Source organism: Cariama cristata, unplaced genomic scaffold (assembly GCF_000690535.1).
Source record: "Cariama cristata isolate BGI_N322 unplaced genomic scaffold, ASM69053v1 scaffold32738, whole genome shotgun sequence".
NCBI lineage: Eukaryota > Metazoa > Chordata > Aves > Cariamiformes > Cariamidae > Cariama > Cariama cristata.
In genome coordinates this window covers 4,851-28,688 of record NW_009630308.1, presented here as the reverse complement: position 1 = coordinate 28,688, position 23,838 = coordinate 4,851, and the positions used below count along the sequence as shown (strand labels likewise).

At 51.7% G+C, this 23,838-nt stretch overlaps 2 protein-coding genes across 2 annotated transcripts in view; one reads left to right on the top strand and one right to left on the bottom strand.

Moving 5' to 3' along the window:
* The window catches only part of LOC104165737 (myocardin-like), a 36,948-nt gene extending 26,284 nt beyond the window's left edge, over positions 1 to 10,664 (top strand). The window contains 8 exon segments of the mRNA XM_009705451.1: positions 266 to 435; positions 1,111 to 1,236; positions 1,735 to 2,000; positions 2,359 to 2,512; positions 3,690 to 4,643; positions 9,271 to 9,328; positions 10,014 to 10,181; positions 10,184 to 10,664. Of these exon segments, the coding sequence (XP_009703753.1) occupies positions 266 to 435; positions 1,111 to 1,236; positions 1,735 to 2,000; positions 2,359 to 2,512; positions 3,690 to 4,643; positions 9,271 to 9,328; positions 10,014 to 10,181; positions 10,184 to 10,575 (2,288 nt within the window). The 3' untranslated portion in view covers positions 10,576 to 10,664.
* Positions 10,665 to 21,016: 10,352 nt separating this feature from the next.
* Positions 21,017 to 23,838, bottom strand: part of LOC104165738 (dual specificity mitogen-activated protein kinase kinase 4-like) — a gene marked incomplete at its 5' end in the record, with an annotated part of 6,910 nt that continues 4,088 nt past the window's right edge. Inside the window, 2 exons of the mRNA XM_009705452.1 lie at positions 21,017 to 21,968; positions 23,142 to 23,187. Coding sequence (XP_009703754.1) covers positions 21,855 to 21,968; positions 23,142 to 23,187 — 160 coding nt within the window. The remainder of the gene's footprint in view (positions 21,969 to 23,141; positions 23,188 to 23,838) is intronic.

Sequence of the window (23,838 nt, the reverse complement as noted above, 5' to 3'; positions counted from 1 at the left end):
CCGTGACAGTGGTCAGGAGCTGATGCCACCGCGTCTCCCACCAGCCTCGGCCGTGGGGTCAAACCCAGGTGCTGGGGATGGGAGGACGTGTCCGATCTCTCTGAGCACCACGTCCTTTGTCCTTTGCCCACGGCCAGGCCTGGAGGACGTGGGTGCAGGACCGATGGCATCCCACAAGGCTCACCCTGTCCCCCCCACCGCTGCGCTCCTCCCCACCTCTCAATGCAGGGCCCTGACCATCGATCGCCCCTTCTTCCCCCGGCAGGCACCCAGGTCAGCTTCCCCAAGTCGGCTGATGCCTTCGCCTTCGAGGAGGACAGCAGTAACGACGGGCTGTCCCCGGAGCAGGCCAGGAGCGAGGACTCCCCGGGCTCCACCGAGCTGGCCCCCAAGCCCCCGGACCCAGCCCCCCCCGCCCCTGCCGGGGTGCCCCAGGTAGGGCCCTGCCTCCCTGGGGAGCACGGGAAGGGGGTAGTGGGACTGGGCGGGAGCCCCAGGCCAAGGAACTCGCCTCGTGTCGTGAGGGGACCCCACAGCCCCGCGTGGAGGAACACGGGACTGCACGGGGCCGCCGCGCCCCCTGCTGTCCCGCGCGGGTACTGCAGCCACCGTGGGATGGAGTGAGGGACTGGTGGGGGGACTGGAGTGACTGGGGAGGCTGAGGGGAATGGAACGGTCTGGGGTGGACTGAGGAAGACTGAAGGGACTGGGATGGACTGGGAGGAACTGAAGTAGACTGGGGTGGGGGAACCAGAGGGACTGGGACTGGCCACAGGTGGACTGGCGGAGCTGGGCTAGTCTAGGGGACACTGAGGGGCCAACGGTGTACTGGGGGGAACAAGGATACAGGGCTGAGGTGGAATGGGGAGGGCTTGAAGCCTAGGGTGGACTGGGATGGACTGGGGAGACAGAGGACTGGGATAGCCTGGGGGAGTGGGGATAGTAGGCTGGGATAGACATGGTGGGACTGGGATGGACTGAGGCATCTGGGATGGACGACGGGACTGGGGAAAACATGGGGCAGGGAGAATGGGGTACCAGGTGTCCCTTGTGGGTGGAGACCAGCCCCACATCCCCTCTCCCATTGCACGGCTCACCTCTCCCTTGCAGGATCAACCCCACAGCGCCGACAGCCATGCACCAGACCCAGCCTCGGCACAGAGCAGCCAGTGTGACAGCCCCAAGCAGACAGCGGGGCAGGAGAGCCCAACCCTCCCAGTGCCCTCTGCCGTGAAGGTAATGTCTGCCGAGGAGAGGGAACAAGTCCAGGGCACCTGGCTGCGTCCACGCCTGAAGTGCCTGCATGCTGCACCCCACATGTGTGAGAGGTCTTAAAGGCTTGGAATAATGCAGGGAAACAAATCTTGTTGTCAAAAACTGCAATTTGATTCATTTTGTAATGGTACAAGATATAGCATTACACCTTGCTAGAGATGATTGCTCAGGTTCTGCACTGGAAACGTTCCCTGGGGCTAGGAGCAGAAGGAGATATAAGGCAACACTGAACTACCTTCCAGGCAAGGAGGGACATTCTCCATCTCATGTGTTTTCCAGCACAACTGAGATGGGATGCAGCCCTGAGGGAGTTCCCCACATGCAGGCTCAGCAGCTCCTGGAGCATGAGTGTCAGGGTGCTGGCAGGAGCTGCCTTTGCTCTGTCCCAGGCCTCTGAGTTTCCACGGGGGTGGCAGGAGCTCTTCTCCCAGCTAATTCCTTTCCTTCTTGGACCAACAGTCCAAATCATCCAGTGATAGCAAGAACCGTCACAAAAAGCCCAAGGACACCAAGCCCAAGGTGAAGAAGCTGAAGTATCACCAGTACATCCCTCCAGACCAGAAGGCAGAGAAGTCCCCTCCACCCATGGATTCTGCATATGCCAGACTCCTCCAACAGCAGCAGCTCTTTCTGCAGCTCCAGATCCTCAGCCAGCAGCAGCAACAGCAACAGCAGCAGCAGCAGCAGCACTTCAGCTACCCAGGGATGAACCAAGGCCAGATAAAGTGAGTGGCAATGTGCCAATGGCAGGGTTTAGTCCTGTCTCTCTCCAGACTTTCCCCTGCTGTACCCATTTGTGCCAGTGCAAGGGAGATGGATGCATGCAAGTGAAACATAAAAGCTTGGGAACAGCACAGACTCCTGCAAAGCTGTTCTGGCTTTGTGCATTGCCTAGGGCATCTGTGACCTGCTGGTGGGTCACCAGCAATCTCCTTACAGTCCAACTTGGTTTTCCCTGGGGTTGGCAGTCCTTCAGGTCTCATACAGGAGATAGCAGCCCCAAGGGAGCAAAGAGATGGTACATTGGGCACAGAGACCCCAGGGGAACAGACAAGTTACCCCAAGTCTCCTTTGTTATTTCAGGCAACCAAATGAGCAAATGGTCAAAAGTTCAAATTCTTCATCAACTCCTGTCAACAACACGCCTCTTTCTCCTGTGAAAACCAGCTTTTCAGGCCAGACTTGTGTCTCATCTATCAAGCCAGGCCCTCTGCCATCTAACCTGGATGATCTGAAAGTGAGTGCAAACTTTGTCACTGCAGGAGCAGAATCTTATAGCCTGAATGTGCTTTGCTACCCCTGAAGTGTGCAGTGTAGTGCCACAGGCTGAGCTGGCTGGGAGTGACCACCTGTTGCAAACCAGCAAACCAGAATCACCATGCTGTGAGCAAACCCAGAGGTACATCACAGTGGGTCAGGAACTGGTCACTGCGATGGTAACTGAAAACATGGGTTTGCTGCTCTACAGGTGCCTTGTGGGTGCCTTGCTCCAGGGCATGTAGCAGCAAATCTTGGGTATAATTTGAGATGGCTGCAAGCCAGGCCATCAGGTCAAGGACTAAAGAATGATCTGTGCTGCTTCATGCCTTCTGTGGTTTTATGGTTGAACATCATGGATGCTGCTGGCAGACCAGCCAGAAGCTAAGACATCAGCATGGCCTCCACTCAGTGACTCAGCTTCTCAGTGGTTGTTGCAGCCAGGCCTGCTCAACTTTCTGCACGACCAGGTATCTTCGGGAGTCTGCAGCCATGAGCACTGTTTGAACAGTACCTAAATCTCTTGTGTAGGCAAGACAGTCAGGGCATAAGGGAGAATCACTCACACCAACAGCTCTTTCATACTTTGTTAATGGAGCCTCAGCCATGGGGAAGGCCAAGTCCTTTTAGGAGCAGAAACCTGGGGGCAATACTCATTATTAGAGGAAGAAATAAAATTATGTAGAAATAACATGAGTTTGGCCATAGTGGTGCCCCAGCTCAGATGCCTGAACCATGTGCAGATGCCTGAACATGGAGTATCTGGCTCCATGTACATGGTCACGTTCTCTGAGATAAAGGATATCATCAGCTAATTCCTGGTCTGTGAGAAAGTCATCTGCTCCTGTAGAAACCTACTGCTAGGAAGGGACTCATGGGTTATCTCATGGCCCAAGGACCACTGCTGGTTCATGGAGAGCAATCACAGTTCCCAGAAGAAGGAAGGTTTTTCCTGTTAAGGAAAGTCAAGACCCTGGAGGACGTGCAGTGGTCAGGACTGTTCATGGTGACTGTAGGTGAGACAGTGAGCATCTGGGGGGACGGAGCTTTAAAGCAGGAAGGTGGGAGCCTGTGATCTGAGACTCCTTGTTAGAAACGTTGGGTTTCTAAAGGGCTCAGCTGCCATTGGGGCTGATCATTGGTGACTTTCCTTCTAGGTGTCAGAACTGAGACAGCAGCTCCGAATACGAGGCTTGCCTGTGTCGGGTACCAAAACAGCACTGATGGAACGGCTGCGGCCCTTCCAGGAGTGTGGCAGCAATGTGGTGCCAAACTTCAGCGAGATCACCACCGTCACCTTCCCAGTCACTCCAACAAGCACCCTGTCGAGTTACCAGTCACAGTCCTCCACCAGCATGTTATCAAATGGCTTCTACCACTTTGGCAGCACCAGCTCCACCCCACCCATCTCTCCAGCCTCCTCTGATCTCTCTGTGAGCGGCTCTTTGCCAGACACATTCAACGACGGGCCCATTTCTTCTCCACAGTTTGGTCTCCAGCCATCTCCGGTTCACGGCAGTGCTGAAGAAAGCCTCATGAGCAGCATGAATGGAGGGAGCATCCAGCTGGAGCTGGAAGGGATTGACACAGAGAAAGACAAGATGCTGGTGGAGAAGCAGAAGGTCATCAATGAACTGACGTGGAAGCTGCAGCAAGAGCAGAGGCAGGTGGAAGAGCTACGGATGCAGCTCCAGAAGCGAAAGAGAAGCAATGGCCTTGAGGAGAAGCAGCAGCCTGCTCAGCATTTCTTTGGTATCCCCATCAAGCAAGAAAATGCAGTGTCCAGCTGTCCATTTGCATCCAAACAAACTGCCTTGAAAGGCCAAGCCAGCAGTTCAGATAAGTTAAGTAACGGTGGGGTGCCACAGCTCCCTCACATTGTAAATAGCCACTGCTTGGAGCCTGCAGGGCAAAGCACCATCACCTCCTCGACATTCCTGAGCCCGCAGTGCTCCCCCCAGCACTCTCCACTCGGGGCTGCAAAAAGTCCCCAGCACATCAGCCTGCCGCCGTCCCCCAACAGCCACTATCTCCTCTCGGTGTCCCCTGGTTCACAGGCAGAAGGGCGCAGCGGGGCCCCACAGACCAACAGTTGCCTTCGCACAGCATCGGTAAGCGGAGACCGCCCCATATGGCATCGCGGTGGTGAACATGTTGGTGTCTGTGGGCAGTCAGTCAAACATCCCAGTTTGAGTCCTTTCCTATCAGACTGGGACTGCTGGCACCCAGGGTGGGTATCCAGGGGGTCATGGCAGCACATGGAGCTGCCTGGAAAGGCAGAGAGTATCCCAGATGGTCAATAGGTTGGAAGTTGATGGCACCACAGGGTCCTTTGCAGGACATCTCCTGGGAAGCCCTGCTGCCACCACACCTAATTGCCCTGGGGGGCCACAGCACAGCTCCCATGCCCTATGGAGCCCTGGCACAGCTCCTTCTGCCCTTGGGGACCCCTGGCACAGCTCCCCTCTTCCCCAGGGGACCACAGCATGGCTCTCTCTGCCCCTGGGTGAGCACTGGCAAAGCTCCCTGTGTTGCGGGAGAGTCCTGGCAGAGCATCCTCTTCCCCGTGAAGCCCTGGCACAGCTCCCTCTGCCCCTGGTTAAGCACTGGCACAGCTCATTCTGCCCCTGGAGGAGTCCTGGCACAGGTTCCTCTGCACTGGGGGAGCATTGGCACAGATTCTTCTGCCCTAAAAGAGCCCTAACCCAGCAGCCTCTCCCCTCAGGGGGAGGTCCTGGCATAGTTTGCTGTGGGGACTCTTGGCACAGCTTCCCCTGCCCCATGAAGCCCTGGCACAGCTCTATCCACAGCGGGGAAACACTGGCACAGATCCCTCAGCCCCTAGAGAGCCCTGGCACAGTTCCTTCACCTCTGGGAGAACCCCACTGCAGCGTTGCAGGGCTTTTCAGTCTCTTGATGAGCCATTGCGGCTTCTAGCATTGTGTGAGGGATTTTGACCACTGGATGGAAGGAGGGTAGTTACCCCAGTCATATGGGAAGCCTTTTCTTGGGAAGATAGATGAGGGCTTGCAATTGGTATCTGCAGTGAGGCACAGCTTGTACTTCCCCACCAGGCAACCAGCACAGCAGAGAGTTGTCCCTTCAGCATCCACCACTCCTCACTCAGCCCTCTGGACAGGCACAAAAGCTTGAAGAGGGGCACACGCTGCCAACACACAAAAGAAGCACAAAGTGCTGCTGATTGCAGCCCAAATTCATCCCAACACCCTACCAAGGTTTCCCAGGCAGCAGCAATACCTATCATACAGTCCGTAAAAAAAAAAAAACACACAGTGGTACAAGGCATGCACACTGCATTCAGGGAAGATGCAGAGCAAGCACATGCTGAGTGCACAACGGCCGCACAGCAGAGCAATGGCTGCTGCGAAATACCCAGCGCTTGAGCAGGACAGCTCATGAATCACCTTCCCGCAGTTAGCACACTGAGCAGCGTGTAGCAGGAGCCGGGCAATGGGGTGCAGTACTGCGAGGTGGCAGAAAAAGTGGGATGAGGTGAAAGTGGAAAGAGGATGGCGAGATAAGTGACATGGGCAGTTGGCATACAGCACTGCCAGCAAGGTGGGAAATGGGGAGCAATTTTGGGTGAGGGGCAGAGAGACAGAGTGCTGCCACTGGGATGGGCAGTGGAGTGCAGGGCTGTCGGGGTGAGGTAGGCAGTGGGGCTTGCTGCTGGGGTGAGCTGGGCAATGGGGAACATTGCTTTGGGTGAGCTGGGCAGGGGGGCAGAGAGCAGGGGATGCAGTGGGTGACCTTAGTAGCGGGGCACAGAGCTATAGAGGTCTGCTGGGCAATGGGGCAGAGCTGTGGGTGCAATAGGCAGTAGGACACAGTGCTGTGAGGTGGTACTGCAAGAGAGGCATTGGGGATACTCTGGATGACCAGGCAGGAGTCAGCAAGCATCAGCAGGGAGCAGGGACACCTCAGGGACATCTCCAGCTCCTTCCTCTCTGCCCGAGCGCAAGGGGCATATGGAGGGGATGGCACCACGGTGTCCTGCAGCTCATCTTGGCTGTGACACCAGCCAGCCTGGGCATTCTTCTGCTGCCTGCATGGGAATCCCAGGGCGGAGGGTCCCTCTTCAGCAACAGCTCCCTCTCCGTGCCCAGCACTGGGGTGCTGTACCCCACAAGCCAGGGATACTGTTCCTCCCAGCCATCCTCCACAGAAAGGTGGCCAGGATGAGCACAGCCAGGCCAAGTGGCCTCACCGCTACCCTGGATCCACTTCTGGATTCGACCTGCCTGCTGGGCCCATGCTGCTTGCCCTGGTGCTGGCTCTCATGGGACGAGCCAGCCACAGCCAGGTGGTGGGGAAGGGCACACAAGGGCTTAGAGATGATGGGGACAGCAGCTGGCAGGCAATGGACCTTCAGATGAGGTCCCTCCTGGAAGGGGATACAGGCAAAAAGCTGGCAGTTATACACAGGTGTTTGGCACAGGCACAGGGAAAGCCTAGGTGCTGACCAGGCAGTGACTCGAGTGGTCTTCCCTGGCCTCAGTTCTGTGAGATGCCTCCAGACAGGTGGTGATGGAGAGGGTCCACAACAGAGGGGCTGTGAGGCAGCTGGCAGCTGGTGAAGAGTTGCATCACTGGCTGGGTGCAGCCAACCACCAGCAGCGCCTTCTCTCTCTTCCCCTTGCTCTGCAATTCATGGCTGGACCGAGCATCAGGATGCTCTGCAGCAATGACGCCTGTGGTCTGGCAGTGTCCAAAGGTCAGCCTGGCCCTGAGTCTCAGAGCTAGCCTGACAGAGCTAGTTTACCTCCCTCTCTCCTGCTCGGAGGCCAGGCACTTTATTTGAGCCGATTTGACCCACAATATCATTAGTTCCCCTGGCACCACACTTACTTCAACAAGGGTGAAAGAGAACTCGCCCCTTCCCCATGCCTCCCTGTGCATTGACTCCATTTCCCTGTATTTCCCCCATGCAGATGGCTACACAGGCAGATCGAAAGTTCTCTATTCCATTCCCAAGTTTTTGTAAGTCAAGCCCAGCCCACTCAGAGGTAAAACAGCCTCCACCCCATGAGGATGCAGTAAAGCAGATAACTGCAAGATTTTTATTTTCTATAGAACTAGGGCTGTGCAGGGTGTTCTTTTGTGGTTAATACAACTCATCTGCAGAAGTTACAACCCATTATGGGGTCTCTGGGTAGGACAGGCCTGTTTCCATAAGAAACAGGCTTTTCCTGAAGAGTTAGTTGCTGAATGACTGCCACAAAACAGGCAGACACAATGCTGGATGGGATAGCATCTTCTGTGCAGATGGAAGGTGCCAGTCCACCCTGAGGTCCTGACATCCCACACAAATACCCCAGGACTTCGGTATACTCTTCTTTGGGGTGCTCAGTGCTACGTGAGAAACAGACTCTAGAGTATTCCCAAGTCACCAGGAAGCCTCACTTTCCCTCTTCAGGCTATACTGGAAAGCTACCCGTCAGAGAAAGACCTGAGGGTGTTGGTTGACAGTCAGCTGAACATGAGCCAGCAGTGTGCCCAGGTGGCCAAGAAGGCCAACACCATCCTGGCTTGTATCAGCAATAGTGTGGCCAGCAGGACCAGGGCAGGGATCGTCCCCCTGTACTCGGCACTGGTGAGGCCGCACCTCGAGTGCTGTGTCCAGTTCTGGGCCCCTCACATCACGAAAGACCTTGAGGTGCTGGAGCGAGTCCAGAGAAGGGCAACGAAGGTGGTGAAGGATCTGGAGCACAAGTCTGATGGGGAGCGGCTGAGGGAGCTGGGGGTGTTTAGTCTGGAGAAGAGAAGGCTGAGGGGAGACCTGATTGCCCTCTACAACGACCTGAAAGGAGGGGATAGCCAGGTGGAGGTCAGTCTCTTCTCCCAAGTAACCAGTGAGAGAGCAAGAGGAAATGGCCTCAGATTGCACCAGGGGAGGTTTAAATTGGGTATTAGGAATGTCTTCACTGAAAATGTTGTCAAGCATTGGAAGAGGCTGCTCAGGGAGGTGGCTGAGTCACCATCTCTGGAGGTGTGTAAAAGATGTGTAGATGTGGTGTTTAGGGACATGGTTTAGTGGTGGGCTTGGCCATGCTAGGTTTACAGTTGGGGTCAATGATCGTAAAGGTCCTTTCCAATCTAAATGATTCTATGATTCTATGATTAGCAAACTGCCTTGCTCCATGCCATCTGCCTCCCTTAGCCTTACTTTCGAGCGCTGTTCCCACAAGGAGGGCTGTTTCTGTCACCCATGAACCCACTTCTTGTGAGAGTCTCTTGGCAGCAGCCTCCATGCCAGTCATGCTGGTGCCTTTAGGAAAATGGAGCGATGCTGATGGCAGTGACAAAAATGGGCTTATGCTGGCTGGCAGGGAGGCATGCAGAAAGTCCTTCCAGTCTTCAGTCAGGGAGAGGAGGATGAGGATGCACTGCACCCAGGGAGCTGCAGGGAATGCAAGGAGGCACATGCCAGAAAGTGGTGTGTCCTGACAGATCAGGAAGAGGCTGTTTGTCGTGGCCACTGAGCAGAGGATCAGTGGCAAGGCGGAGGGAACCTGGCACCATGCTACCGGGATCCACTGTGCTTGTCCCAGATCCCTGTAGTGCTCACCGGAACGCCACGGCCAGCCCTGTGTTGGTGTGGCATCTCTCCTGCATGGGAGAAAGCTGTTTTGGGGGTCTAGAGCCACCTACCTGGCTTGTGGCTGGAGGGACTCTCCTCCTAACACCCTCTACTCTCCTCTTTGTCGTTTGCTGCAGCAGATGACACGAAGTCAGCAGATGGACGAGCTCCTGGACGTACTGATTGAGAGTGGAGGTACGCACTGCTTCCCTGTTCCCTCCCAGGGCTTTCCCCTCCAAGCCAGCGTTGGTCTATGGGACTCAGTGCACTATGTGCACCCCAGCAGAGCTGCCTGAGTTGAGTACAGCTTTCATTTGCCCTCCCTGTGCCAGCAGAGATTGAATCCAAAAGAATATTGGCCCTCCCCGGAGTCGGTTCCTACACGTGCAGACCTGGTAGCGTGGTTTGGGCTTGTTTATCGCCTATGCAGACTACACAGAGAGAAGGGATAGCAGGGCAGCAGCCCTGTGCACAGCACTGCCAGCACCTTCCCCATGCAGACCCCCCCGCCCCAGTGTCCCCAACCATTCCTAGTGCTGCCAGTGCTATTTCCCATATCGAGCACTGCCAGTGCCCTCCCCCATGCAAAGTGCTGCCGGTGCCCTTTCCCATGCAGAACCCATGCCCAGCCCTCTGGGGACAACTGTCAGTGCTCATGCCCTAGGGACTGTGTCCAAAACCAGGGGAGTGGAGATCAGAAAGCAGAAATGTGTGAGGCTTCCCACAGCAAGGGTGGGTGAGTAATGCCAAGGAGATTGAGTGGGGAGCAGGTCTCCATAGCCATGCCCAAGAGCCCAGTTTGTGGGCTGTGGTGGTGCCTCTGTGCCCAGCAGTGGTAGGCACTGCCAGAGCACCTCAAATCCCTCTCATTTGTTGACAGAAATGCCAGCCAATGCCAAGGAAGATCGGTCCTGCCTCCAGAAAGTACCTCAGATAACGGTATCTCCAGGGAACTCCGGTGCTTCACTCCCAAAGTCATCTGCCCCATTCGAGCAGATCTCCTCTGCCCAGCTCTCCTTTGAGCATTGTCCGGGCAGCAGTGATGCTCACCTCTGCTGAATGCCCACAGCCCCCTTGGGAGGGTCAGTGAAATTGCCCTGCTGAAAATGGGGGGAGAAGAGTCCCACTTCGAAGGGATGATGGAAGGATTCTCCGGCAAAGCCACAGATGAACTGCTCACCTCCCAGGAGATTTTACAGACTCCCCTCTCGCCCATGGAAACCCAGCTCTCCCCTTCCCCTGCCGATGGCTCCAGTTTACAAATGAGTTTCACTGAGTCTCCGTGGGAAACGATGGAGTGGCTGGACCTCACTCCCCCCAGCTCTGCCACTGGCTTTGGCTCGCTCACCCCCGTGGGTCCCAGCATCTTCAACATTGATTTCTTAGATGTTACCGATCTCAATCTAAACACCAGCATGGACCTGCACCTGCAGCAGTGGTGAAAGGGAGGGTGGTGGAGGCAGGATGCTGTAAACCTGCGTCAGCCAGCACAGTGTTTCTGTCATGCCGGAGAACATGCAGGGCTAACGTGCCACATCCAGGGGAAAATGGAGTCATTTTCCCAGCATATGAACTTGTTTGAACTTCCAGTTACTGCGAGCTGACAGCACAGCAGCTCTAGTACTTTGGTTTTCCTCCATCGACACATCCCCACAGAGGAGACCAGTGCCTTTAACACCACTTCTTTAGATTGACAAGAACTTCAGTTTTGTTTCTTTTTATCTTTCCCCCTCCCAATTTTAGCAGTCACTCTCATGAGAACTGGAGTAGCTCATGACAGAACTGTGTGGTGAGGAGACCTCACTTGGGCTCATCTTGGCCATGCCCAGGACAGGGGGTGTGGGAGCAGGGAGGCTCTGCCCAGCCAGGGCGACAAGCACACTTCTCCGTACAGCCAGGCTCACCTTGCTTCCTTCCTCCTGCCCCCGAAGCTGCAATGTCCAGTCCCTGCACAGTTCTGCTCCAGGTGGATGAGAGATGGAGACCACCATGTTTGTGGTGGCACCTTGTCATGTCCTCACGGTGCCTGAGGGGCTGAAAGCCCAGGCTGGCTGCAGTCTGAACTGAATCAGCTGAAGCCTGTGACCTTGGAGCAGAGAGTTCTGGATGTCGCAGGCAGTTGCTCAGGCTGCAGGTGCAGGTATTGAAGGGATGTAGCATCCCGGTGGAGCGGCCGCCTCCCAGCTGGTATGGTACAGACAAAGAGATGTGTAATGTGTTTTGGTCCAAGGTAGGAGCAAGTCATATGGAAAATACAGCCAGGCTTTGGAGGGGTTGTCCTTAGCAAAGTCAGAAGTCAGGATGGGTCTCCACCACCTTGCATGACCTGGGAGCGGGGGGAGCCAAAAATGGACACTCAGTGATCAGCACGTGGGGCAGGGCTGAGCAGGTTGTGGTTTTGTGCAAGCATCTGCTTCTGTTGCCTCCATTCCTCTGCCAACCATCCCTCCACCCATCTTCCCATTCCTTCTTGATCCCCAGCAGTCATCCCCTTTTTCCTGAGTTTACTACAGCATCACTGTTCACTCAGCCGAGAGCAAGGCCATCTGGAGAACAGCTATGAATCACTGAGCCTGGAGGAGCTAGTTCTCCTGAAGCTGGCAGAGATGGATGCTCTCCTGCAGTGATGCCTCTGATCTGAAGTCACCAGCATTTCTCCTATGAGTCTCTGTGCAATATACTTCCTCAGGCTCTAGTGAGAAGGAGCCTTTGCTTCACTTCTTGGCTTCCACCAAAGAACTTGCTGCAGACTGTTTGATGGACACATCTACTTCTTTGCAACTCTGGTTTTGCCAAAGTAAATATTGTTGCTGACAAAGATTGTTAAACTATTTACAGACTGAGCGTATTTAATATTTGTGTTACTGGAAGGACAGCAAATTGGAGATGCAGCAGCTGGGGAGGAGGTCCAGCGCGAGGGGCCTGCGCGCAGTCTGGCTGTGGCTCCCATGGGATGCTCCCCTCAGGGGTGCTGGAGCTGTTGGAGGAGGCTCCGCGCCCCCTGCTTTGTCTCCAGTTTGCGGAGTTGTTGCATGCTGTATAAAGCATGTGGCCATAGCTTTCAAGTCACTATTTAAAGCACCACTTTTTTATTGTACAAATGGTCACAGTGCACTGTTAGGATAGACGATCACAGGTTGCATTTTTTTAAAAAATAATTTCTTTTTCTAAGTGAGAGATTTTTCAAAGCCGGTCTGTGGAGAATATTAATAGCACTTGAAACAGAGTAGTGTTAGCTGCTACACTGCATCATTGTACAGGGCTTTCCAGATAACTTTCTCCTCTCAGCAAATGTATTTCCTTATTTAAAGGGATGCCGTCAGCTTCAAAATTGTAAGCAAGCACATTTCCTCACCTATGTTACCAGCAACACCTTCATTATTAAAAACCCTTGTCTTGCCACTCCATCTGCTCACAGTTTGCTGTTTGATTTCACTGACTGGGGCAGCCACATCCCAGCCGCGACCGTTTGGTATCAGCCCCGTGCTCTGAGACAGTTACAGTCCTCGCAGGAGTGTTTTTTTCACAGCAACGGTTTCTCCTGGAAGATTTCTAAACAAGCTAGCTGGAGTCTTCTGTTTCTGAAGGCTTTTTCTTCTGTTGACTTTGGTTTTGCTTTGTTCTCCTGCAAACCGTGCTCCTCTGGTCAGTGTCCCCTCCAACGGCAGTGGTTGACACACTGCCCAAACCCCTTTGCGTTTTCCAGCAGCCAAGCTCCCGGTGGCAGTGGGCTGCTGGCCACAGGGCAGGCCAGGGGCACAGGCAGAACTGAACCTCTCACTGCCCGCAGGCGAGCGTCTGTATAAGTATAAGTATATGTATAAGTAACTGTCTATGCCTCTCCAAGCACACTGCCACCCACCACCCATCTGGATCCCTCTGCTCATCTTTGGCCAGTTCCCCCAGAGCCTCTACCCACCTTTCACCCAAACTGACTCGGGGTAGGGGGACCAGGGCCACTCCTTACCCATGCATGGATCCTCTGCACCCCCTTGACCTGCTGTCATCCCCATATCTGCAGCACCTAAAAGGAGGCCATCAAGGAAGAAGGACTTCTGGCTGTGCAGGATGCACTGAGGGTCTCAGGGGGCTTCAGCAGAGTCGACATCTGGTTTTAAAGTCCAGACGCTTGTTCACCCTGGAGCATTGGTAGCAATACTGCTGTATGGTGAGGGGTTTTTTGAGATCACCAAAGCTACTACACATTTTGGCTCACCCACAGGAGGACAAGATGGCCTTCATATAGATGCTTTTTCTTTTTTTTATCACAGCACTCCCACACTCAAACTTCTACCAATTCGTTGCATGCAAGTCAGGGACTAAGTTCCTTGTATTCCCACCAATTTCTTACAGTTAAAATTTTGTTGTGTGCAAAAGGAAACATGATTTTACATAAATTCATGGCTTTATTGTTAGTTTCATTAAAGTCTTAAGAGTTGAATCAAAAAACTAGTTTTCAGTCCGGTTACAATGACACTAATAGTTTGTGTTACATACAACTAAAATCAACACTCACAGACCTCCTTGTACCTACCCCCTTTCTTGGGGTCTCTGCTCGTGTTTCACTGCCTCCCTGGGGCTTTCAGGAGGAGCATGTGGGGTGCCATGTGCCAGCATCCTCAGTCTTTGCCAGGAGAAGTAAAGACATCGATGTTTATGGGTTTTTCCTCCTCACTCTACAATCGGCTGTAGGAAACCGGGGTAATTTTTACATCTTTGCTAACATGTTCATTCTTCCTTGGTATGTAACTCCACATGACATCTGAATTTACTGTACTTAGTGTGATTTACCTATGCCAGAGGTTTGTTCTTTGTCCTCTTTAAGGTTGCCTGCCCACCAAATTACATTCCTTTGATGACCACTAACTGGCCACTGATGAGGTGTTTATAGCCCTGGGACCTCTGGCATCATCCTGTGCCCATTCCCTCAGGTCCCTGATGTCATCCCGTGCCAGTAGTCCTCTACAGTGCATTTTACTATAGCGGCATAGACAGTTACTTATACATGGAAGAACTGCTTGGTATTACTAGCTGTTACAAAATACATTGTGTTACAAACAATGTGTTACATCACACAATTGTAGGAGAGCTAAAACAAAGCAAGTAATGGTCATCTTGTCATTAGATAATTGTTTTTACAGCTAAACAAGCTAAAACAAAGGTCCAGGTAGGCTAAGACTAGTTCAGACAAGGCCTGACAAGTCTTGGGGACTCTTGCTAGCTTAGCACAAGGCTGTCACCTCGTACAAGCAGCAGCATCGCATTTACTGGGTTTCAAAGCTACAAAAGCATGGGACCTCAGGAGAAGCCATGGAGCATCTCCTGTATTGCTCATCTGATAAGGAAACTTGTTCTCCAGGGACACTTGAACCTCTCCCATCTAAGTAACCTCTCTTCCTGGTGCCAACCTCAGCCACCACCATGTGAAGTGGCTCTGGCCCCTCCTCACTGGAAATGCCCCTACATTCAGATCACACACTCATGGCAGTGATCCCATCAAAAAAGTGGCTTTGTCTGCACTGACTTTTCTGCAGGAAGCAGGAATTAGCTGGATTTCAAGATGGTTTCCTCTTGAAATTGGGATCAGATTCAAATGTCTTCAGGAAATCACTGTGATGTGGAATACCAAGATCTGAATCTTTCTGTCCTCCTTCCTTATTTGTTTCCGTCCTGCTTTTCCAGCTCAAAGCCAGGTGCAGGGGGAGAAAGAGAAAGAAACAGAGTACCCTGGTGCAGGGAACCAGGAGAATGGTTGTGGTCTGAACTACGCAGGTCGAGCTACAACTTTCCACTATGTACCTATCACTGATTCCTCCATGGTTTTTTTTTCTCAGCTGGTCAGAGTGTGCTTGATCGCATGGAACAGCACTCCCAGGTTGTGCTTCTGTGGAACACTGAGATTTCAGCATGTCTCCTGGATCGGTGGAACTAGAGGTGGTCACAAACTGGATGGCTCATGAACCAGTTCTGCAAATGTCTGGTAGGCCTCATAATGGAAGCTCTTTCTTCTCATCTTCTCAGAAACACGCGACAGCCTCTCAAGACAAATCACTTGTAATCAATCCATCATGAAGCTGTCAGCGTGCTGCAGCAAATGGGTTCTCAGTCCATCCTGAATCTGGTGAGAAACTGTTTTCCTTGGAAGGTCAGGCAGGATCCTCCCCTCTTCCCAAAATCTGACTGAACATAACACGGATTGCTTCCATCTCTATCCAACAAGCTGCACTCCTGTCTGACCAAGGGAGAGAACTGTCTCCACGGTCAGCCACTAAAGTAAACTTTCTTCCCAGACGCATAGAAAGAATTGAGGCATCTGAATTTTGTTGCCCCTTGTTTTCTTCTTATCTTTCTATCTGAGATGGCTGACTTATGTCGAGCATGGACCAAATTTGGGAAAGGAAGAGACAGACCAGGGGTGCTTTGGGCAGGGTAACGTGATACAACTGCCAGTGAGACAGAGCAGGTGTCTGGTGTCTAACGAGATGTTACACTCACGCAAAGTACCTTCTCTGATGGTTTTTGGTGTAGCTCTGATGTCTGCATCCACACAAGCACAAGTATGGACACTCACACAGATATCGTAGACTTTGATAATACATACAACCTTGCAAGCAAGCATACCTCTTCCAGTGTGGGTAGATGGCCTTTCTATACACACCAAACCCTTTCAGCCTTCCCACTTTCTGAGCCTGCATGTGCTTTTGGGACTGTTAGCACAGCTACACCTGCAGAGAAACATCCCTGCACCCAGCTCTTCTGCTGCAGCTGAGCAGAGATTTGCTGTTTGGAGATGCCACTTTCCTCTGACAGTAGGGCCTGCCCAGCCGTTCCATCCAGGATTTATTAAAAGATCATGGCTTTTAGTCACACGCTGTCTGGCAGATACCCCACAGTCCAACTAGCCAGCCTGCTCTGTTATTTTATTCCCAGTACAATGGCACTGTGTATCTCCAGAAGAGGGAGTTTGTGCTTCATCCTGTTCTCCAAGCATTTGCACAGCTTTAAACATAATGGAAAAAATTCAAGAGTTGCTTTCTTTTCTTACTCATCAGAGCAGGCACTCCGTCTTTCCCTCGACTTTTAACATGTTCAAAGCAATGACCATGCTTGTGATTTGCACCAGGAGTCAAAGTGAAAATGGAGCTTTTTTTTTTCTAAGCAGCACCTATGGTATTAACCCAGGCTTGAGCACTTCATTTACACTTACCTGCCCATCAAAGAAGACAAGAGGCTGGGATGAAGGCTAGGGGAAGCCAAGCAGAAGATTAGTGGAAATATCGACCACACAACACAAAGTGCTCCTGACTGGAATAGGTGGTGGTGCACAAAAGCCTTATGAGGAGTGGCTGAGGGAGCTGGGGTTGTTTAGTCTGGAGAAAAGGAGGCTGAGGGGAGACCTGATCGCCCTCTACAACTACCTGAAAGGAGGGTGTAGTGAGCTGGGGACTGGGCTCTTCTCCCCGGTAATTAGTGATAGGACGAGAGGAAACGGTCTCAAGTTGCGCCAGGGGAAGTTCAGGCTCGACATTAGAAAGAACTTCTTCACTGTTAGAGCTGTTAGGCATTGGAACAGGTTCCCCAGGGAGGTGGTGGAGTCATCATCCCTGGAGGTGTTCAAAAAACATTTAGATGTGGTACTTCAAGACATGGTTTAGTGGGCATGGTGGCGTTGGGTCGACGGTTGGACTTGATGATCTTTGAGGTCTCTTCCAACCATAATGATTCTATGATTCTATGATTCTATGATCTGCATTCATACTGCTTGGGTCCAGGCAGTGATGTGTTTGAACTCATCCAAGCGTCAAAGCTGGTCTTGGGAGTTCCACAGATACATAATAACCATAACAGAGTATGCCTTTTCGGATGCTGTAATGTTTGGTGAAGATCTGAGAAGCGCCTCAGCCATGCAAGTGGGCATAAATGTGTGAGGAATTGGTAGGAGGTGCCAGCCTGGACCACTGGGCACAAAGAGAGTGGTCAATGGCTCAAAGTCTACCTGGAGGCCAGCTCAAACACCTGCTCCTCAGCCTTGGCACCGAGTGCAGAAACCAGGGCAGCCTCAGGGCCCGGGTAGTAGCACAGAGGGAGAAGCCAGAGTCGAGCCATATGGACCTGGTCACGATGCCCATAGGAGGACTCCCAGGCCCATGGCTGGAGAAAGACATCATACGTCACTCAAGCAAGGAATGACAGAACTGTCCAAGGGCTCAAAGGAGCAGCAACAGTGGCACTGCGCAGGCGTGGGTCCTGTCTGAGACACAGCAGCATCAGAGGTTTTCTGTCCCACCCTCAGCAGTGACACAATGGCAGCGGGGGCCCTCAGCGAAGGCAGTGAAGTCCAAATGGGCAAGGAAAAGAGTCCAGAGGAGGAAAAATTGAGCATGAGTTCAACAAGGGGCAACTGAGAGGAACTGAAATGGCCAAAAAGAGAGTCCCTTCTGCATGTCACACAGTCACAGGGGAAAAGAGACGAGAGAGATCGTCTCCCTCCTGGAAACAACCAGTGCAGGGATGTGCAGGTAGACTCACATTCAGCCACCAGCTTCCTCAAGAACAAACCTCAGGATGCAAAGGCAGGTTGTGGTGCAAAAGGAACAGAATCCCAGAGCAGCTCCGACTCATGGAAAAAGGAGCTGGGTCCTTCAGTGTCTGCCCAGCAAGGAAGGACTCTCCCTGGTACATGGTCAGATTTTTGTCTTCTGCAAGGAGATCACCAAGTCACAGATCTTGGATTCTGGCTGAACAGTAAGGACAGCAGGTGGTCCAAAAATGTCCAAAATATTGTGCTGGCACCAAGCACTTTGCAGAAAAAGGCTTGGTGTGGTGGAAACACTGAATTTATGCAAACTGACAGACTTCGACCATCACTAACATTTCACACTGTGTATCTCTATGCAGCAAGACTTTCTTCTCTTGACAAAACTGTCACCCTCCAAGTGAAGAGACACTGCAAGAGCAAATGCCAGGTTACTCCACCTGTTTGTAATCACTTCTGGTCCTGGTGTGACCAATGGTCCCTGCCAGTTTGCTCTGGCTATTCCTTCACTGAGTTGGGTACTCCGGGGGCAGTCCCATCAAGGCAGTTTGAGCACTACAGGCACTCATAGCCAGCCTCTCTCCCCCAACACTTGTCTTCTTTCCCAGTGGGGCTGCTGGCATTCAGTTCTGCCCACTTGCCTGGACAGTCTCCAAGTTGTCCACGGCTTCCAGGCAAGAGACACACACTCATCCCAGCACCAGGAGGCTTGGCAGTAGGAATTACCCAGGACCTGGTACTCTTAGATCAACTGGACTTTGCAGACATTGACTGCTCTTGCAAAAATCAAGAAGGCTGCCAGCATCACCTGCCCTTTCCCCAACGTGTGGGCATGGCCACTTGCCCTCCTCACAGGGATGAGGTGTCTTGAGCCACCAGAACCTCCCTGTGCAGCAAATGGGGCTCACCCGAGAGGCATCCCAATAGCACAGCAGTCTTCCAGAGAAAGAAAATATATCCAGGTCTACCTACACTTTTTATTTATTTATTTATTAGTTTAGCATAAGCAATTTCCAAGGATGCTTTTCTCCTGCACAGCTGCCTCCACCTGGAGGAAAGGCCTGGAAGCCAGGTATTTCAACCGCTTTTAATGAATCTTCCCATTCATGTCTGACCTTACAAAATGAAAATAACAAGGTCACAGTTGCATCCTAGTTTTATTACAACTGACCCGCAGGCAAAAGTATAGAACTATTACATAAACACTCTGATCCATGTATAATATCTTAAATAGAGGAGAAGTCAAACCAGGATACCAGATAAAATATTCTGAAGCTCTTTGAAGCAGTTATGTTCCTGAGCTCCATTTTACAGACAATAAGGCAACATCCCTGCACATCAGCTTTCTGGTAATTTTTATACATTTTTCTATGGTACAAGAAAAAAAAAAATAATCAGAGTTCACAATGTACAGTTCTTACACTATTTTCACAGCTTCTGAACACTATATACTTTTTTTTTCTTTTTTAATAAAGATACATTGCAATAAATGGTGCACCCTTAATAGTTTATAATAATCTGTGTTTAATACACTGAACTCGTCCTTCTGTACAGCCACCCCTGCCACAGCACAACCCTGACTTTGTCACTGGCAGCTCAAAGCTTCGCGTTTCCATTTCCCATCCATCAAAAGCAAACTGGTTGTGCTGCTAAAAACGAGCTCCAGAGGGGGTGGGCATCAGAGAACAGACCCCAGCCGTTCCAAAAGAGTAGAGCAATGCAGACGCTTGCGTTGGAGAGAAATTGATTTTTGGGAGGATCCATCTCAGTGTCAGCCCTCTGAAAGGTTTTTGGGCTCCCTGTCACCGGGGAGACATAAATCAGACTTTAATTGCTGAAAGGTGGGGGCAGAGGCAGAGCACACATCTAGCTTTACCAGATCTGTGTCTCTTTGCCCCCCCCCAACCAGCACCCCGTGGGATCCAGTGCACCCGCGGTCCCGACATGGCTGGCTGAGGCAAGTGAGACGAATCACAGACGCAGGGATTTGCCAAGCCTGAAAAAAGCCGAGTTTTCGGAGGCTATGGGGCTGCGGGGAGAATTACCGTTTTAGATATGCCATGTATCTTGTTGAACTGATCGTTCCATGTGATTAACCAGAGCTGTTGCAAATGACTTTGTCACTTTGCAAAGCTCTGCCTTGTCCGTTTTGGGAAGACTTTAGTGACTGTCTTGCCTGACAAGCAGCCCCTGGAGGAACGTAATCCAGGAAGGGCAGGAGATTGCACCTCCCTGCCCGGCCGGGCACGCCGTGCCCCAAGGGATCACATCAGCGTCAGCCTTGGTGCCAGAGGGACCAGTTCTGACAGCCAAGCAGGAGATGTGCCGTGCTCCAAGCCTTATGCAAAGGTGTCACCTCTACGGCCACCTCTACACCGGGCATCCACACCAGCACGGCCTTGGTTCTCTCCTTTCCCAGCTGAGCAGCTGGGGCAGGGATGTGCCGGTCTCCAGTGCTCCCGCATCAGCCCAGTTTGTGCTTGGTAGCATTGGTTTGATGTGGGAAGCCCTTCCTTGGGAATCCTGCCAGTATCGCTGTGTTTTCACTCTCATTGCGTCTCTAGCCCTCTGTGTCCTGGGTGTGGTTTTGCTGCAAAGCTTCGACAGTAGGTTGCTCTAACATTGCTGAAGTCCTACCAAGTGCCTAAACTAGATGACTCAAAATGGAAGTCAGAGACACTGCAGCCTCCATTTTATCTCTGCTACTAAATGTCTGAAAACTGCAAAGTTTAAAAAAAAAAAAAAAGTTTTTCAGGAAAAATTAATCTTCAAAAAATGTGCCAATTTTTAAAAAAAACAACTGATGCACTTTTTTGTTGAGCAATGGGCCAGAAGATGACAGCTTGTCTGGCCTTGCTGGGTCAGCGAAAAGCTCACAAGGAGTTAGACGCTCCCTCATCTCCACCTCCTTTCCATCTGCACCAAACAATCTCAGTAAGGTTCACTCTAGGGTGCAGTAACAAGAGCTATGGAGGATCACAAAAGATGTTAAAGATGCCCAGAAGGTGGTGAACAAAGTCTCCAGCAAGCTAAGCAGAGCATGACATTTGCAGCAGTGGGGCTGGGGGGGACATCCCCACCATCCTGTTTGCAGTGGTGAGAAGGAAACGCTGAGGTTTGGTCTTGTGAGGGACACTGGGCTGGGAGGTGGCCTCAGCGCCAGTGAAAAGGTGCTAGCATCAGGGTTGGGGACGATGAAGAACATGAGAAATACTGGCTAGAAATCACCGACACTTGTTTGTGGCTCATTAAAACAGCTGCAGACTTTGTGAACAGCGCTTGTCGAAGTCACGGCAAAGCCAGCTGGTGGCGAGCACTGTGCAGCTATAAATCAGGTCACAAGCAGGTTAAATTCAATTGAGTAGTTTAATAATTCTTCAGGTCAAAGGTCTTATCTTACCAGGTAACAATTTACAGGACCCCTAGTTAAGAGTGAAGAATGGCTGGCTTGGTAAAAGGAGAAAGAATAGATTATGTCCCATTTCTGAATAGTTTAATGTTAGCCTCTTTCAACGCAACATATTTTTGGTAAAGACATATTCACTATATTTAACATGATCTCTCTTTAACAGGAAGTTCAGCTGAGCACACTGTCCCCAGAAAGTACACTGCGACTGTAAAGCAACAGAATTTCATAGCAGTAAATCTATTGCACTTTGTGAAGAATAAAATTCTCCTTTGCCTTTCTAGCTCCAGAAGGCAAAGCATCTCGTTGGTTAAGCAAGTTCTTCTCCCTCCAGGCAAAGTCTCTTAATGTTCAGACAGACAACGCCTAACTTTTGTTTGTTTGTTTTTTATTATTACTTGAAACAACAATTGGAAGAGTTTGAGAGAAAAATCTTTCCAGTAGCTGCTGAGAAGTCTCCAAGTTTTGAGTCTAGAAATGAATTTTAGGTGCTATCCAATCACGGTCAACAAATAAATGTACTTATTTCCACATTTCATGAATATGTCCACAAAAGAGCAAGATGAGGTCTCTCTTTGACCAACACTAACACTGTGTGATCAGGTATTACAGGGATGCACTTTATATGTGACAACAGTATACAGACAGGATGGAAATAACACCAATATTATTGCACATGGTGTCTGGGCGAGCATTAAAAACACCGCAATATGTGATGAAAATTCTTTACAGCTTGTCTTCTCTCAGCCCTTTTTCTAGAGTTTGATGTAGCAGCAATATCAATCGACGTACATTGGAGAGCTGGGAGTTGCTGGCATTTGATCCAGGATTTTACAAACATAGCATGCAACATCCACTGTGCGTTCCTCATACATCAGGATGAAGGGATGTTTCTGGAATGATAAAAAAACCAAGGTTACATTTGCCCTTCTGACACATGCTGACTACCCCAGATAAAAGCTGAGCGGATAGATTTGCTTCATGAAAAAACACAGGGCTTGGTGGTGGCTGTAGGACAAAAGGACATAGTCTGGTCCATGGCTTTTACATCCAGGGAATCCGTATCTTAAATGTGCAGTATGGAAGTGGGACAGGACTCCAGGAGTGTCAGGAACCACTGGGCAGGAGGCAGCGAGGATACAGTATTAGCAGCACCTTGCTCCTTTGTAGCATGGACACATACTGAAGTACTTCCAAGAGAGGTTGCATCATCAGCCTTGTCAGCAATGGGGAGACAGGAGTGACAGGGAGACATGGCTTTTGGAGGTCAAACAGGAGACTAGGACCCAAACCCACTTCTCCTGAACCCTGACCCCCTGCTCTGCCCAGGAGGTCATACCGGCCGGAGCCAACTCAGAGCCACTGGGAATTAACACCACGGTGACTCTCTGGGCTAGGACACCAGGCAAACTCCTTTCATATCACACCACCACTATCAGGGACTCAGGGCATGGTTTCACACACCCCCTGAAGAGCTGGCTTCCAGATGTCCAGGGCTCCTTGAAGGTGCATGGCTGCCAAACGTGACTTACCCAACCCCAAAGGAATCGCTGCACTCCCTCCTTTATGACCACCCCCACCCAGACAGACTCTGTTGGAGTCTTACTCCAGAGCCCTGCTCTTTCAGGTCTCACTTTTGCCTGAGGACTCCCAACCTCATTGTGTGACCTGTGCGTTGGTGGCATTTATACATGACAGTGCTGGCCAGCAATTTCACAGGGTTCCTGCACGGTACTAGGACCTCAAAGGCAGCACCTACATGGCACATGCAGCATGCTTCTGCCCGAGTCTGCCCACTTCAGGGATCACCGATTCGCCACAACAGGCATTTCCCCTATGTTGATCTCCTGTGTTTATGTACAGACACTAATGATCTCAGCCATCACCATGACCACAGGCCAGAGACAGTGGCATTGGAGGTGGTGCTCTTCCTCAGGCTGTGGAGCTGAACATCCTGCCTTGATGGCCCAAGAAGACAAGGAGCGACCTCGGACGTGCAACCCAGCCCCATTGTGTGACCGGCAGAGCTGCGATGGCTGGCGTGGGCAGTCACACTTTGCACTCACCAGAAGCTCTTTATACTTTGGCCTTTTGGACTCGTCCTTTGTAAGGCTAAAGAAAGCAGAAAGAGAATTAGAAGAAAGTGGGATTGGGAAAACTGCTACAGACATCAAATGCAATTTTTTACAGGACATGATGTTGAATCCACTGCTGTCGCAGTGAGACTCACCGCTTTTTGTTTTCTGGAAAAACCATCCTTGTGCTGTGAGTGACCACAGGGACTCCCTCCCTCCCTCCCCACATGGATGAACAGCAAGTGTGGCCACCAACAAATCCTGCTGGGGATGGAGCCCAAGAGAGCTGCAAGCAGAATGCCATCCTGACTGCCACTGCCTCCATATGGAAAGGGGTTTGATAGCAGCACAACAAGTTTTGGGCAGCAGCAACCGGCCTGTCCTCCATTCATTGGGCAGCAGGAAAGGGAGAGACACCCCGGCCTGCCAGGCCACAGACAGGGGACACAGGCACCACACCATCGTCTAGGCATCTGCAGGCAGCAGATGGGGCTGTAGCAGATGGCCAAACTGCTCTATGGGGCCACGGCCAGGCTCTCAGGCCCTCTCAGCTCATCCCTGGCACTGGTGGCACATCCAGCACTGAGCAGGGCACAGGCACTGGGAAGGGACAGGAGAGGTGACATGGCTGCTCACAGGCAGCTGGGGGATGGGGGGGGGGGGGAGGCGGGAAAGACATCTTCTTCTG